Genomic DNA, 15762 nt, shown 5'->3' with positions numbered 1-15762 from the left:
CTGGTCTCTGCCACTACTTATCTGTGAGATTTGCCAGTGCTTTCTTTTCTCTGGGCCTCAGTTTCCCTGGGTGTATAAAGAGGATTGTGCCAAATAGTCCCAGAAGGCACTCTGTTGTTTCCTCTCACTCAGTCTCCTTGCTCTTTGTTTCTGGGGGTGTGAGCCTTTTTCTGGGTGTACCAGACTCCTTGTGACTCAGTTTCTCTCTCTCTGGGCTCCTCAGTCTTGCCGGATCTCTCACGGCTTTGTCCCTGCCCCATCAGTCTCTGAATCCCAACCTCCCTCTCTCTTAGTAAGAGTGTCTCTCTCCGCCTTTGTGATCCCATGACAATGGGAGGTAAAAATAGCCCAGGGGCCGTGCTGGTGGAGATAAAAGGGAATTTGCCTTTTGTGTCCTGTGGCCAGGCTGGGGGGGCTGTGACACGTGGAGATTGCTGACATAGCTCTCCTCTGCTGACCTTGACGGTGGCAATAAAAGGGGTAGCCCAACTCCCAGCCCTCACCGTGTGCTGAGGTGGGTGATCAGGGCTGAGGTTGGAACCACAGGGTGAGGGTACCCATGGGTGGGCACAAGTCTCTCTCTGTCTCTGGGAAAGGATGCTCTGGTGTTTGAGTGTGTGCGTGTATGTGTGTTGGGGGCTCACCAGGGAGGCTGAGATGGGGACCCCCGAGGAATCACTGAGTATTAGGCCTTGTGGGTTTTGAATCACACCCCTGTTTGGGGTCCCTGGGTCCCTTAGTTCCTCCGTCACGGCCATCTTCCAGTGCCTGATGCCTTGGATTGCCTTGAACCTCCAAGATTTTTAGTCCCTCATCTTCCACCTCTCAGTGCCACCGCCATGATGGATGTGAGTGAACTTGGGGAGTCTGCCCGCTACCTCCGCCAGGGCTACCAGGATCTGATGAAGGTGCACACTGTCCCATGGGATGGTAAGTGAAGGCAGAAGGGCACGGCCATGGTATTGCCCTTATGGACTCAGACCAGGAGTGGGGAGGGGTGAAACTGAGCTTGCGGCTGAAGGGGAACTCTGGCTTCAAAGCTTTAGCCCTGGCCCTTTCCCTCAGAGTCTGGGGTCCTTAAGGGTACATTCCCTGAGACTCTGTGTACATCACTGCATGTTTGTGAGCAAGCCTCGGTTTGCTCCTCTGTAAAATGGGACAATATTCCCTGTCTCCCGGAGCGGCAGTCTGTGGCTGGAGCCCGAGGCCTCTGAGATGGGAGTGATTAATATGCAGGCTGGTGTCCGTAAAACCTGTGCTGGAGTTATTTTTAGTGTTTTCCATAGAGCTAAAGCCAAAGACAGGAATAAAGACTACTATTTATGACCTAGTTTGCTCATAGGACAATAATAACAATAGGCAATGTGTATCAAGTGCTTATTTTGTGCCAGGCCCAGAGTGAATGACTTTCCATGCATCATCTCAATAACCTGGGAGCTGGGGACCAGGGCCAAGGCCAGTTTCATGGGTGTGCAACCTCTGCAGTTGCACAGGGCATCACACTCAGAAGGGCCTTTGTGTTTAACACTCAGCTCTCACCATATTGAAATGTTTAATGATTTAAAAACTTGTTTTTAATGTTTGCTTTTGAGAAAGCGTGTGTAGGTGGGGGAGGGGCAGAGAGCAAGGGAGACACAGAATCAGAAGCAGGCTCCAGGCTCTGAGCTGTCAGCACAGAGCCTGGTGCAGGGTTTTGAGCCCATGGAACAGTGAGATCATGACCTGAGCCAAAGTTGGATGCTTAACCGACTGAGCCACCCAGGGGCCCCAGTGTTTAATGATATTTTAACAGGGGTGCTGCATTGTAATACTGGGGACTGAGAGTTATGTAGCTGGTCCTGAGTAAGGCACTTGGCTAGTAGTGGCAGGACAGGAAACAGAACCTGGTGGTCTGCTATCTGAGTCCATGCCTTTAACCACCATGAGATATGGGCTCCCTGAAGTTGTGGGACCAGCTGACCAGGCAAGAAGGAACACAAGCCACAGAATTAGAAGTGAGTTTGGGTCTTCAGCGAAATGGGAGAGGCAGAGCTCCCCTGAGAATTATGTGCCTGATTTTGAGGCCTTCTCCATATGGGACCTCAGGAGATGCCCGTAACATTTTGCCTTTGAGGGAACAGGCCCAGAGAGAATGAGTTTTCCCCGAGCTTGCAGGGTAGATATGGCAAAAGCAGGAATCTGAACCCAAGTATGTAATCCAGGGTGGTGAGGGCCTATTACCTCAGTCAGGGAATCCTCTGACAAGGTCCCTACGGACCCTCCCAGCTTTGCCCTTCCTGGATCCTGGGTCTGGAAGGATCTTTGTGTACTTCTGCATCCTGACAGGGGCTCATGGGAGGGGCAGAGGTTTACGGACAAGGCTTAGGAACCCCAGTTCGATGTGCCTCAGCCTTTCTCAAAGCCCCACTCCTCTCCCCCAACCAGGGAGGAAGAGGGTCTGGGTACCTGATGAACAGGATGCCTACGTGGAGGCCGAGATCAAGTCGGAGGCAACTGGGGGCAGAGTCAATGTGGAGACCAAAGACCAGAAGGTTTGGCTCCCCTCTTCCGGGATTATCTCCTCTGCCCCCTCGGGTGCAGCTCGCTGGCGCACTGGATGAAAAAAGGGGTCTGGGAGGGCACCGGCATAAGAGACTGAGGTCAGAGGTCAGTCAACTGCTGCCCGCCTACCACCTCACCCCACGTTAAGGTCTCCTATGATACGGTCTCCCGGACAGATGCTGCTAGTGCGCGAAGCAGAGCTGCAGCCCATGAACCCGCCTCGCTTCGACGTGCTGGAGGACATGGCCATGATGACGCACCTCAACGAGGCAGCGGTGCTACACAACCTGCGCCAGCGTTATGCTCGCTGGATGATCTACGTGAGCCACGGGCCAGGCTGGTTTCGGTGGGGGTGGGGCCAAAGAGGCAGGGGCGGGGCTAGGGGAAGCGCTACTGCGCGGTGGGGGGGGGGGGGAGGAGCAAGGAGCAGGGCTAGAGGTGGGACAGCGTGAGGTCTTGTCGCTGTGAAGGCGGGGCCCCGGGCTGGGGCGGGGCTAGAGGAGGTTCAGCTACCAGAGTGTAGGGGCGGAGCTGCAGCTAGACGCTTGGGCTTGGCAATGTGGAGGTGGGGCTACGGGCTGCGGGCCGGAGTAAGGACTGGGGCGGGTAGGACAGCCACAGAGCGTATGGCAGGGCACTTTAAGTGATTCCTTGGGGAATATTGCAAGGGTCACGGTTTCGTGAGGGCTGGGGATTGAGGATGGGAACTTGGCCTTCAATAACCCATTTTATAATCTCTCCTCAGACATACTCGGGCCTCTTCTGTGTCACCATCAACCCCTACAAATGGCTCCCGGTCTACACGGCCTCCGTGGTGGCTGCTTACAAGGGAAAGCGCCGATCGGAGGCCCCACCCCACATATATGCAGTGGCAGATAATGCCTACAATGACATGCTGCGCAGTAAGAGCCGCCTTGACTCCTCTCCCTCACCTAAGACCTCCACCCCTGCTCCAGGGAGGCCTCTGTAAAGGACCCCTTTCCCTCCACTTGCACTGCTTTCCTTTTGATGCTACTGGACACTCTAGCGTAGCATTCTGTCTCTCGAAGTGGGAGCCGACCACTGTCTGGATGATCCCACCTCGTCCTTCCCATTTCTGGCCCTGGGCGGTGGAGGGGTTGCCCCAGTGCCACAGATACCCAAAGTGTTCTACTCCTGACTGACTGGTTTCTCACCTTGGCTAACTCACCTATCTCTTCCCCTTTCCTCCAGACCGAGAGAACCAGTCCATGCTGATCACGTGAGTGTGGGGCTCTGGGGGTGTGGTGGGAAATGCTGGCCACCTGGAAGGAGGGGAGTGGAACTAAAATCATTTCCCAAGTCCAAAGTGCTTAGGGTAGGGCTTTTACCACCTGGATCTGGTATCCTTCTGAAGCTAAATTAGAGCATTTTCTCTGCCCCTATTCTGGGCAGATGCATTATGGGGTGGTGGACAGGGAAGGGATACCCAAACACCAGAGTGATCACCAGCCCTGATACTCCCTCTCCCCAGGGCCTGGAATCTTTTCCCACCTTAATCTTTGGGAAATTATGATTCTGGCTCAAGGGGAGGGAGGAGATTACTTTCCCTTTCTTTCTTACAGTCTCCTTATTTCTGAATCTTATTTTGATGTTTCATTTGCCCCCCTGGGAAAGTGGTAGAGTTCATGTCCAAGTTCATGTCCAGCCAAGCCAATATGGACATTGTGTATGAGTGTGTGTGTGTGTGTGTGTGTGTGTGTGTGTGTGCGCGCAGCCTGGTGGTTAAAAGCAAGACCTTTAAAACCAGAAGGACCTGGGTTCAAGTTCTTACATATCCACTTTCTGCTGGTACCCTTGGGCCCCTGAGTCTCATCAACAAAGGCAGAACAATCCTACTTACTTATCATACAGAGCTTTAAGGAGTTAGTGAGTTAACGTATGTGCCTGGCACACACCAGGGACATTTCTGTGACTTCCCTGAGTCCCATTTCCTTACCCCTAAAATGGGGGTGATAGTAGTGCTTGCTTTACAGGGTTTCTAAGGCTTAAATGAGCCAATATAGGTAAAGCACTTGGCCTGGTATCTGGCATGAAATTAGTGCTCAGTAGACAGTGACATCATCATATGTGTCTCATCTCACAGGGATGTTCTATGCTGGCTTGCTTTTACACAACCCAGCACCTCTGAGGGTTGATCTCTTCTGGAGAGTGTTGGGTTGGGGGTCCTGAGTTGGGAGCTGGGTGCGGTGGGGGGAGATGGAGTAGTCTTGCTTGAGGGGTGGGGTGTTGGGGGATGGGAGGAATTAGGGTGACCAGATGGGCTTTGGTGACTCATGTTTGTATCATCTAAGCGGAGAGTCGGGGGCCGGTAAGACGGTTAACACCAAGAGGGTCATTCAGTACTTTGCCATCGTCGCTGCCCTGGGAGATGGGCCGGGCAAGAAGGCCGTAAGACTTGCCCATGCGGGCTCTGCTCCCCACTGCTTCTCACGTTTTTCTTTTCTTTCTCCTCCTCCTCCTCCTCCTCCTCCTCCTCTTCTTCTTCTTCTTCTTCTTCTTCTTCTTCTTCTTCTTCTTTTTTAAATTCCTTTTAAAAAAGTTGATTCCCCAGAGCCTCTAGCCCTGCCTGAGCCTCCCACCCTGGTGGCGGACTCTGGCCTGAGCAAGGCTTGACCAAGAGAAAGGCTGTGACTGCCCTTCCACATCGTGTGACCCAATTCTGTGCCTGCCTCAGCGTTCCTATCTGTAACACACAGGGGTGGGACCACAGCTATTCCTAAACGCTTTATATAATTTCCCTTTCCATCATGACCTTCATATCTTGAAAAAGTTTACCAAACAGGCTTTTACTATGAAGTGATTTTTTTTCTTGGTTTTTGTGCAGCAAAGACATCGTTACCTGCTGTCAATCAAAAAGCAGGCTTATATGGAGTTTAACCAGAGCCAACAGCATTTGGCATTCCTAACACCCAGGGTTAGGGGGCAATTTCTCACCCTGTGATTTCTGTATGGATTTTTGAAATTTCTGAAACAGTGGGGGACCAATGTTTTGTTTTGTTTTTGTTCTCCAAGTATTACATCCATTCCTAGCCCCCAAGACCAGCTGTTCAGAGCTCTATGTGTGTCCCTCCACCCCAAAATGGACGTCTTTTCTTTCCAGAAGCCCTAAGCCACTTTCTACACAGCCCCCACTCCTGGTCCTGTTAAGCCTTGCTTTATTCTGGGGCATTTTTCTTTCTTCTTTTTCTTTTCTTTTTTTCCATTTAAAGTTGTTTTTGTTTTTTCTTTTTCTCCCATTTGATTTTCTTGTGTGGTTTTTTTCTTTCTTTTTTTTCCCTTGCAGTTTTGTTTTTTGTTGTTGTGGTAGTTGTTTTGTTTTTGCTGTTGACTTTTTGGTGCTTTTTGCTCCCTCTCTTCCCTACCCCATTTTTGAACCCCCACAGTGTCTCTGAGGATGCTGCAGAAAGTTGGGGCTTGGTCCAGTAACAGGAATGGAGGGCAGGGAGAGGGCCAGAGCTGGCAGGGGTGCAGCTAAGAAGGGCGGGGCAGGAAGGAGCCCTGCGTGGTGGAGCGTATGTGGGGTGTCAGGCAAGACAGGTAGAAAGGCTGGCTCACAGGATCTATGGATGCTGGAACTTCAAAGCCTTAGCCCCCCTCCCCTTGGCCCCAAATTTGACCACATCTGCCGTAGAGAGCCCTGTTCAAAAGGCCTGGACCTGAGTGTGTGGGGTGGAGCTCAGTGGGAGGGGCTCTTGCCATTTCCCTCCTGCTTCCATCCCTCTAACAGTGTCTCTGGGGGGATTTTTAAGTCTTGGGCTCCCTGAAGGTGAGCGAATAACCAAAGTCCCCTGGTGGCCTGGCACCTGTAACTCTAGAATCCATTCCTTCCTTTCTCTCCCTTTCTTCCCAGGCTGTAGGGAGCCAGGGTGGGGAAGGGAAGGAAAAGGAACAGAGGAGAGACAAGGATGAGGCTAGAAGAGTAAGAGAGGGAAACCTCCTCCATTCAGCAAGTCCCTCTAGATGAGACATACGGTGTCTGTGGTGTCATGGGAGGCAGGATGCCTGGGCTCAGTTCCTGCTCTGCCCCTCACCATGTGGCCTGGAGATCATTTCCCTGCTCTTAGTTTCCTCATTTGCAAATTAAGGCTAATAATATGCGCCTGACAGGGCTATTTTGTCTATCAGATGTATAGTCAAGGTGCAGCCCATCACAGTACAATGGAGAAGTGTAAAGAAGGGCTCTCACAGTGGGAGGTGAGGGGTAAAAAGGGTCGATCAGAAAGAGGGCTCTTCTAGCCTCAGAGCATCAGGGACACCTTCCTGAGGAGGGGTCTGAAGAGGAGTAGACTTTAGTCAGGAAGCTCCAGGGTTTAGGGGGAGGGGCCACCGGATATGGGAGATATGGGAGGGGGAGGCACATGGAAGAGGCCAGAGACAGCTGGAGGAGGGGAAGGGCTGCCAGTAGGAGACCCCGAGACATAGTCCCTTGCCTCAGGTGCCTGATTAGGGCCAGGCTTGCTCCCACTTTCTAGCATTTCTCCTTCTAACAGTGCTGACAGGGTTGGGCATGGGGAGTGGGGTTGGGGGCTACATGTTTGGGTGTCTAACAGTCTGTCCTGCTAACCACTGCCACCCTCCCCTAGCTTGGTGAGACCTCATAGTTTCTAATGACATCTTCCTTCTCTCTCCAGCAATTTCTGGCCACAAAGACTGGGGTAAGTGTGGGGCCAGTGCTAGTGGGGGCAGGCAATAATAATGAGCCCTGGGAGGCCCCTTCCCTTTCCCCACCAGAGGTGGTCCAGGATTCGCTGATACGCAGGACCATCAGGTACCCTGGTCTCCCAGTTGGTAGCACCAGGACTGACAGACCCGTCATCCTGTTGTCACCAGGGCACCCTCGAGGATCAAATCATCGAGGCCAATCCTGCCATGGAGGCTTTTGGCAATGCCAAGACCCTGCGGAATGACAACTCATCCCGCTTTGTGAGTGGCCATGGTGGGAGAGGTGGGTGGGGATGGGCAGCAGGGAGGTAAAGGGCCCTGACTGACGCTGCTCCTCTGCCCACAGGGCAAATTCATCCGCATTCACTTTGGTCCCTCTGGGAAGCTGGCATCTGCAGATATTGACAGCTGTGAGTCGAGGGGAGGGTGGGGAACAGAGGCTTGGGCCTTTCTGCTCTGACTGAGCATCCATCCTCAAATCTTTGGGGCTACCACCTGTTCCAGGCACTTCTCTCCATCCCCTGGCCACCGCCCAGCCCCTACCACCTTACTCTCCCCTGCAACATTCCATCCACTATGGTCTCTGAGCCTCCATTCCTCTGCTTGATCTTCCCAGCCAGAGTGATATTTTCTCAGATACGAATTTGACCACATTATGTTTCTGTTTAAAAACCTTTTGTAGATCCCATTACCTGATCTTTATTTTTTATTTTTTAAACTATTTATCTTGAGAGAGGGAGGGAGAGAGAAAGAGAGGGAATGGGAGCAGGGGAGGAGCAGAGAGAGAGGGAGAGAAAGAGAATCCCAAGCAGGCTCTGCCGCCAGCACAGAGCCCAATGTGGGGCTCAAACTCACGAACTGTGAGATCATGACCTGAGCCAAAATCAAGAGTCGGACACTTAACCGCCACCCAGGTGCCCCCTGTTACCTTAGGATGGAGACCCGAATCCTTGTTGGGCCAGTCAGGCTCCTTGTGATTGGATCCTTACCCCACCTCAGTTCTTTCTCTGGCCTCCAAAAGGGCAGGCCTGTGACCACCCCCCACACCACCCCATCCTCCCTGGAAGCCTGCCCTCCCACTTTTTGCCCATCCCACCTGGCCCAGCCCCACTGCACAGACACTAGGGCCCAGGCTGCATGCACAGAGAGGCCCCTACACTGACCATTCCCCACCTTGGGATGCATCACCAGATCCCGATGGATAAGCACAGGCATGTGATGACCAGAGAATGTTGTAATTCACTCCTTGACTCATTCCTTTGCAAACATATGGAAACTCCGCTTCACGCACACACTGACATGCTAGCTCTGCTCTGGAGGGAAGCAGTGTGGTCTGTGGATGAAGGGATGAAAGCATAGATGAAAGAAGGACATATGAAGACCCCTGCCCATAGACACGCAGACCTGCAGACACAAACACACATCCCCACCCTGTGACACCTGCATGAGAGACACTTTTCAGTACGTGTTGGCATGTGTGTGGATACAGTGCCTCTCTACACACCCCTGAGACAACTTCCCCCACCCCTTCAGCTCTATTGGGGTGACCCACTCTGGGGAGGTACAGGGAGAAGGTAGGCTAGTGCCCCTCTTTTCCCCAGATCTCCTGGAGAAGTCGCGAGTGATCTTCCAGCTGCCTGGTGAGCGTGGTTACCATGTCTACTACCAGATCCTCTCGGGGAAGAAGCCAGAGCTGCAGGGTGAGGGCCAGGGGTGGATGAAGGGGGAGTCAGAGCCCACGGGGCTGGGTGGGACTGCCCCTCCACTCCTTAGCTGGGACTCCTAGTTACTGCTGAGCTCTCTCCTTGTACTGGAGAATAGGCCCCTAGTGTCATGGCCCTGGCAAGGTTGTCCCTCATTCTGTCCTGAGACTGGAGAGGCCCCATCCAGCACCAAGGGGGAAGCAGTGGCTCTGTCTAGGCCCAGCTATGCACTCTTACAAGCCCCTCAAGGACACAGTGTGGTTTTCCCTGTGCCCTAGCACCCTGCATAGTGACTGGGCTCATTCCTCAGAGAACCATAAAGAAAGAAAAGCCACAGGCCTGGGGGAGGGGGTGAGAAACTCAGCTACACAGAAGTCCTGGGAGGGCCCTAGAGTTCCCTGCCTGGGTGGCCCCCAGAACCTTCCATGCTGGGATGGGAGGGAAGGAGAAGCACTGGGTGAATGCAGCCAAACCCACCGTGCTTCTCCGCATGTCTCCCAGATATGCTGCTTCTGTCGATGAACCCCTATGACTACCACTTCTGCAGCCAGGGTGTCATCACTGTGGACAACATGAATGACGGCGAGGAGCTCATGGCCACTGATGTAGGTCTCTGGTGGGAGAGAGGCAGGTCGGGGCGCCTGCAGTGTGCGGATGTGTGAGGCTGGGGGGAGGTCAGGGAGCAATTCCAGTGCCCTTAGCTCAGCTGGCCCCTAGAGAAGCCCAGACTTCTCTGATCCTTCTGTCCCCTGCCACAGCATGCCATGGACATCCTGGGCTTCAGCGTGGATGAGAAGTGTGCCTGCTATAAGATCGTGGGGGCCCTCCTGCACTTCGGCAACATGAAGTTCAAGCAGAAGCAGCGGGAGGAACAGGCTGAGGCTGACGGCACTGAAAGTGAGGGGGCCTGACCCTGGCCTGACCTGGTCATCATCTTGACCCTGATTCTAGTGTCCTGTCCGTGACCGTTAACCTTAACCCTTGTCCACAGCCTTTGACTTAAGTCTTACCTGGCCTTGATTGTAACCCCTGATTTCTCAATCCCGGACCCTCACCCTTCTGAGCCGTACAGTTTGCCTGCCCTGAACTCAACCTCTCCCTGCCTCCCTCTTCTAACTCCAGGCAGAGGCCAGTAGCACCCCCAGGTGCCCATATTCTTGCCCTCCTCCTTCTTCACCGCCCCCCTGCTGTGTGCCCTGCCAGGTGCTGACAAGGCTGCCTACCTGATGGGGGTCAGCAGTGGGGACCTCCTTAAAGGCCTTCTGCACCCCCGAGTGCGTGTGGGGAACGAGTATGTGACCAAGGGCCAGAGTGTGGAGCAGGTGAGCTGTTTGCAGGCCAGGGCTCACCTGGAGACAGTGGAGCAGGGTACCCTCCTTGCCAGGTCCCAGCCCAGCCTCTCCACACCTCCAGGTGGTGTTTGCCGTGGGGGCTCTGGCCAAGGCCACCTATGACCGGCTGTTCCGGTGGCTGGTGTCACGGATCAACCAGACCCTGGACACCAAGCTGCCCCGTCAGTTCTTCATTGGGGTCCTGGACATCGCTGGTTTTGAGATCTTTGAGGTGAGAGTGGGCCCACACCCCTGGGCTCTGTTCTCTCCAAGGCAGAGGACCATGGGTGGGTGGGGGCCAGAGCCCCGGGACTCTGCCTGGAGGTGGCGGTGAAGTCGCGCACATCCCCATTCCTCCATGGGTCTCCCCGTGTGTATCTGATGAGCCTGGCACCTCCCTCTATAGTTCAACAGCTTTGAGCAGCTGTGCATCAACTTCACCAATGAGAAGCTCCAGCAGTTCTTCAACCAGCACATGTTCGTGCTGGAGCAGGAGGAGTACAAACGGGAGGGCATCGACTGGGTCTTCATCGACTTCGGCCTGGACCTGCAACCCTGCATTGACCTCATTGAGAAGGTGGGGCCTAGGGCAAGGCCACTGCAAGGGGAGGGGGATGGGGGTGTGGCAAGTGAGCAAGAATGAGCGTGTGCTGGCTTGTGAGCGAGCGTGTGCAAGCACTCATGTATGTGTGCAGTGGTGCATCGATGTGAGCTTGCGTATGTGAGTGTGGCTCTGTGTCTCTGTTCGTGTGTGTGAATGGCAGCTCGTGCATGGGTGTGAATAGGTTTGTTGGAGGTTGTGTGAATGTGTGTTGGTGGGTACGTGAGTGTGCACCCAGCACTGTGGCCAACAGCCTGTCATGGGCACACACAATTTTGCAGTTCACGAGGGCCTACTGCAGCCACAATCTCACCGGACCTGCCTGGGGGTAGGCAGGGGAGAGTATGTCTGCTAATTTATTTGATTGATTGTATCTATTTCCCTGTTGTACAAAGACTGCAAGAAAGAAAAATCAAAGAAAATCTGAAAACTCAGGAGTAAAGGGGAAAAAAAAATATATTTGCCCCCTAACCCTACTACAGCCTGTGTCTTGGCACTTTTTGGTTAAGTTGCCTCCAAATCCTTTATCCTGGACGTGCATTTTCCTTTATAGACTCAGACTCATATCCCATCTTTTTCTCTGAAAATGTATTTTGAACATTGAACATTGCTGAAGAAGCCACAAGAGTTCATGCAGCAGGCGATTTTTATGCATTTCTGTGTCCTGCTTTTGCATAGTTGGGTGGTCAACAGTTTTTGCTGTGAGATCAGCACTGAAAGTATTCATTTCAACACTTAGTAGGTTAGGAAATTGAGGTCTAAGGGCCTCCCTGCTAGTAAGTGAGGAAGCCAAAATTTGAATTCAACTGCCTTTTTCCCCCCTTTTATTGTGTGTGTGTGTGTGTGTGTGTGTGAGACAGAGAGAGAGAGAGAGAGACAGACAGACAGACAGACCACAGACATCAGGAGGTGAGGTGGGTGGGTACAGAGATTACAGTTTGAGTTTGTGCACCTGTGAGCAAAGAGGACGACCCAGAGCTGCAAATCATGCGAAGGGAGTTCAAAGCCAAGAAACAAACTTCTCTTTTGGAAGACAGGACTCCTGGGTACCCATCTGGTTTCTGTCCCTCCCAGCAATGGCTGAAGTTGGGGGTCTGGGAAGGCTTCCAGAAGGAGGGGTTCCGGGTTATGGGATCTGGCCCAGCCAGGATGGGCTGGCTTGATGATGGCCCTTCAAACTTGTTCCCTGTCCCCAGCCACTGGGCATCCTGTCCATCCTGGAGGAGGAGTGCATGTTCCCCAAGGCCTCAGATGCCAGCTTCCGGGCCAAGCTCTATGATAACCATGCAGGAAAGTCACCCAATTTCCAGCAGCCACGGCCTGACAAGAAGCGCAAATACCAGGCCCACTTTGAGGTGGTCCACTATGCGGGCGTGGTAGGTGCCTGTTGGAATCCCAACCCTTGACCCCCTTCTTCCCTTCTCCTGGTTCCCCAACCTTGCTCAGCCCCTGTCTGGTCTCTGCCAGGTGCCTTACAGCATTGTGGGCTGGCTGGAGAAAAACAAAGATCCGCTGAATGAGACGGTGGTCCCTATCTTCCAAAAGTCGCAGAACAAGCTCTTAGCCACCCTCTATGAGAACTATGCAGGGTCCTGCTCTAGTGAGTACAGAGGGACAAGGTCACCATTCTATAGGGCACTCACAGAGTGACATCCCCCGGAGTGACTGGTCCCATGTCTCTCCTAGCCGAGCCCCCCAAGTCTGGGGTGAAAGAGAAGCGTAAGAAGGCAGCATCTTTCCAGACGGTGTCCCAGCTGCACAAGGTGAGGCCCAGTCGGGGCCCCATGCAGGCCCTCACCTGCCAGTCTCCAGCCCCGTCCCTGGTCCCTGCTCTGTCCCCTGCACCCTGGGCGGGCGGCTGTTAAGACTTGCAGTGATGTTTAACTCCTCTCTTGTGAACATCACAGCAAGTCTGTGCTGCTTCCCGTCCGCACGCTGCCTGGGCAGGGTTTGGGGGGGATGGGGTGGGAGCCACGGGGCCTGTGGGAGGCATGGTGATTGGATGGGGGAGTGAAGACTTAGGCGACTGACAGGGCCCCAGTCAAACAGAAGAGGGAAGAGGGTCCCAAGGAACAGTGGAAGGACAGATGTGCAGAGGCATGCTTAGACGCCTGGCTCACCAGTCCTCAGCAGGCTGATCCACTATGGTTTCCAATTCTGCTTCTTGCCCCTCTTGTGCTTTCTCCCCTCTGCTCACCCCCAGGAGAACCTCAACAAGCTGATGACCAACCTACGGGCCACACAGCCCCACTTTGTCCGTTGCATTGTCCCCAACGAGAACAAGACCCCAGGTAGTCACCCCAGGGCTGGGTTGGTGGGGTGAGGACATTGGAGGGAGGGGACAAGGCAGACTTAGAAGCTGGGTCTTCCCTCTCCTCAGGGCCTGCGTGGTCTCAAAGAAAGCCCCTATGTGGGCTGTTGGTCTTTCTCTGGGGCATGAAGGTGTGTCCGTTGACTTCAAAGCTTTCCCTTTAACCTCCACCACAACCAGGGGTCATGGATGCCTTCTTAGTGTTACACCAGCTTCGCTGCAATGGGGTTCTGGAGGGGATCCGGATCTGTCGCCAAGGATTCCCCAACAGGCTGCTCTATGCTGACTTCCGGCAGCGGTGGGTGTCTGCCTGCCCAGCTCTGGCTTCCCACCAACCCCTTTCCTGCTCCTATACAGCCACCTTCCCCCTTGCCCTCCCCCGGGTGTAGGCAACAGCCTGAGGGAATGGGAAAGGCACACACTTAGAGCCAAAGGGATCAAGGTTCCAAGGACTGAGATTCCAAACACTGAACATGGAGACTGCGCTGGCACCCCTATGGGAGATGGTGGTAACTGAGACAGGGGTGGGCTAGGGGAGTAGCCATCAGGCTTCGGGTATTTGAGGTGTAGCCAGTAGGCCATGTTAATGGATTGGATAGGGAATAAGAAAAAGACAAGGGTGATCCCAGGTTTGGGGCCTGAGCAACTGCGGAGTAGATGTGCTGAGATACCAAGATGGGGCTTTTCCATATTATGGAGTGGGGAGGGATAGTGGATTGAGTTCCACTTTGACCAAGTTAGGTTTGAAATGTCTTCAGCAGAGGTTCGAGAAGAGAAGTCGAAGTGGGGCAGGCAGGAGCTGGATATGGATTTGGGAGTTGAGTGAGGGGCCCCATAGACTAGACTTTGCGTAACGCCAGTCAGTGCTGTTAGCTCCTTCCCCCTTCCCTTTAATATGTTTGATTTTATCAGCTACACATGTCCATAGCCCCCCTCCCCTGAAGTACCTGTAGTCATGCACACTGACGTACGCATGTTGGCACAAATATAGTTGGCGTGCTTCCACGCATGTGCATGCTCGCTCGCTCTCCCTCCTTCCTCCCCGCCCACCCTTGTTTTGTGAGTTTGTTTTTTCATGTAAGAGAGATTCTCCTTATCAGCAGACATAAGTATGCACCATCCCCCTTTTTTTTCTTTTAATTAAGACTTCTTTAAAGAGCAGTTTTAGGTTCACAGCAAAATGGAGGGGAAGGTACAAAGAGATTTCCCATATGCCTTTGCTCCCCCCCCCCCCCAGCCTCCTCCATGATCAGCATCCCTCACCAGAGTGGGACATTTGTTACAGTGGCTGGGGACAGGAGAATCACCCAAAGTCCATAGTTTACGTTAGGGTTTGCTCATGGCAGTGTACGTCCTGTGAGTTTGGACAGATGTATTAACGACGTGCAGCATCATTCCTTTTGTTCTGGCTATAGTATCCCAGAGTCTAGTGAACCGTGCTTTGTTTATCAGCCCCTGGTGAGGGGTCTTTCACGTTTCTCTGACCTTAATGCTATGGCCACAGCCACCTGGACCCACAGAAGTGGATGTGCTGGGTACCCTTGCTCCTGTTTAGAATTCTCTCTCTCAAATGTTCTTTCGGCTTTGATACACCATACCATATCACCTTCTTTGTATTTTTTGCCTTCTAAAAAAATAAGATGAATTACAAAAAATTGTAAGTTAAAAAATTATAAAAGTGTTGCGTGCCTGTTGTAAATACTACAATCTCTCCCTTTTTTAAGTTTATTTATTGAGAGAGAGTGCAAGCAGGGGAGGGGCAGAGAGAGAAAGAGAGAGAGGATCCCAAGCAGGCACCGCACTATCAGTGGAGGGCCTGACCTGGTGCTCGAACCCAGGAACCATGAGTTCATGACCTGAGCCAAAATCGAGAGTCAGATGCTCAACCGACTGAGCCACCCAGGCACCCAATACTACAATCTCTTAAAGAACTTAATGAATGCATTTAAATGCAACCCAAGGTTTGTAAGCAGACTGTGCTCAATCCCCAGTGTCACCATGCTCCCCCATTGGAGCCTCTGCTGTGGCATCTGGGAGGCCTTCGAATATTCCCTTGCTCCCCTGCCCAGCCCCCTCCTCAGCAGCCCTCCCCTGCTCTCCCAGGTACCGCATCCTGAACCCCAGTGCTATCCCAGATGACACCTTCGTGGACAGCAGGAAGGCCACAGAAAAGCTCCTGGGCTCATTGGACATTGACCACACCCAGTACCAGTTTGGCCACACCAAGGTTGGGGCACATCGGACTTAGGGCTGACCCCGGGGTGGGCAGTCACACTGGACAGGACACATGCAGGTGGCTGGGGGTTACACCTGGTGCATCCTCCCCCACCCCAGGTGTTCTTCAAGGCTGGGCTTCTAGGCATCCTGGAAGAGCTTCGTGACCAGCGTCTGGCCAAGGTTCTGACGCTGCTACAGGCACGGAGCCGGGGCCGCCTCATGCGCCTTGAGTATCAGCGCCTGCTTGGAGGCAGGTGTGTGTGGGGAGGGAGCAGCAGACAGGGGTAGGGGTGTGACCACGGTATCCTGGCTGCCGGGACCACCAGGCTCTCCAACCCTGTGATATTGTCTCTCACGTGGGTCAGACTATCCCTG

General features: G+C 53.4%; 1 protein-coding gene across 2 annotated transcripts in view; it reads left to right on the top strand.

Moving 5' to 3' along the window:
- MYH7B (myosin heavy chain 7B) overlaps window positions 1–15762 on the top strand; it is a 56342-nt gene that overhangs the window by 31545 nt on the left and 9035 nt on the right. The window contains exons 3-24 of one of the 2 annotated variants that reach the window (XM_032592579.1): window positions 830–930; window positions 2425–2531; window positions 2718–2861; window positions 3287–3443; window positions 3754–3781; window positions 4854–4950; window positions 7194–7217; window positions 7393–7485; window positions 7571–7634; window positions 8826–8924; window positions 9429–9532; window positions 9686–9824; window positions 10131–10249; window positions 10341–10490; window positions 10665–10835; window positions 12056–12235; window positions 12327–12459; window positions 12546–12622; window positions 13063–13150; window positions 13351–13468; window positions 15274–15397; window positions 15505–15641. In XM_032592579.1, the coding sequence (XP_032448470.1) occupies window positions 830–930; window positions 2425–2531; window positions 2718–2861; window positions 3287–3443; window positions 3754–3781; window positions 4854–4950; window positions 7194–7217; window positions 7393–7485; window positions 7571–7634; window positions 8826–8924; window positions 9429–9532; window positions 9686–9824; window positions 10131–10249; window positions 10341–10490; window positions 10665–10835; window positions 12056–12235; window positions 12327–12459; window positions 12546–12622; window positions 13063–13150; window positions 13351–13468; window positions 15274–15397; window positions 15505–15641 (2454 nt within the window). Of the gene's footprint in view, window positions 1–829; window positions 931–2424; window positions 2532–2717; window positions 2862–3286; window positions 3444–3753; window positions 3782–4853; window positions 4951–7193; window positions 7218–7392; window positions 7486–7570; window positions 7635–8825; window positions 8925–9428; window positions 9537–9685; window positions 9825–10130; window positions 10250–10340; window positions 10491–10664; window positions 10836–12055; window positions 12236–12326; window positions 12460–12545; window positions 12623–13062; window positions 13151–13350; window positions 13469–15273; window positions 15398–15504; window positions 15642–15762 lie in introns of those variants that run through there. The other variant, XM_032592578.1, reaches the window with a different exon arrangement.

Source organism: Lynx canadensis, chromosome A3 (genome assembly GCF_007474595.2).
Source record: "Lynx canadensis isolate LIC74 chromosome A3, mLynCan4.pri.v2, whole genome shotgun sequence".
Taxonomy (NCBI): Eukaryota; Metazoa; Chordata; class Mammalia; order Carnivora; family Felidae; genus Lynx; species Lynx canadensis.
Note: the sequence above shows the minus strand (reverse complement) of the source record. Positions and strands in the feature narration are given on the sequence as shown.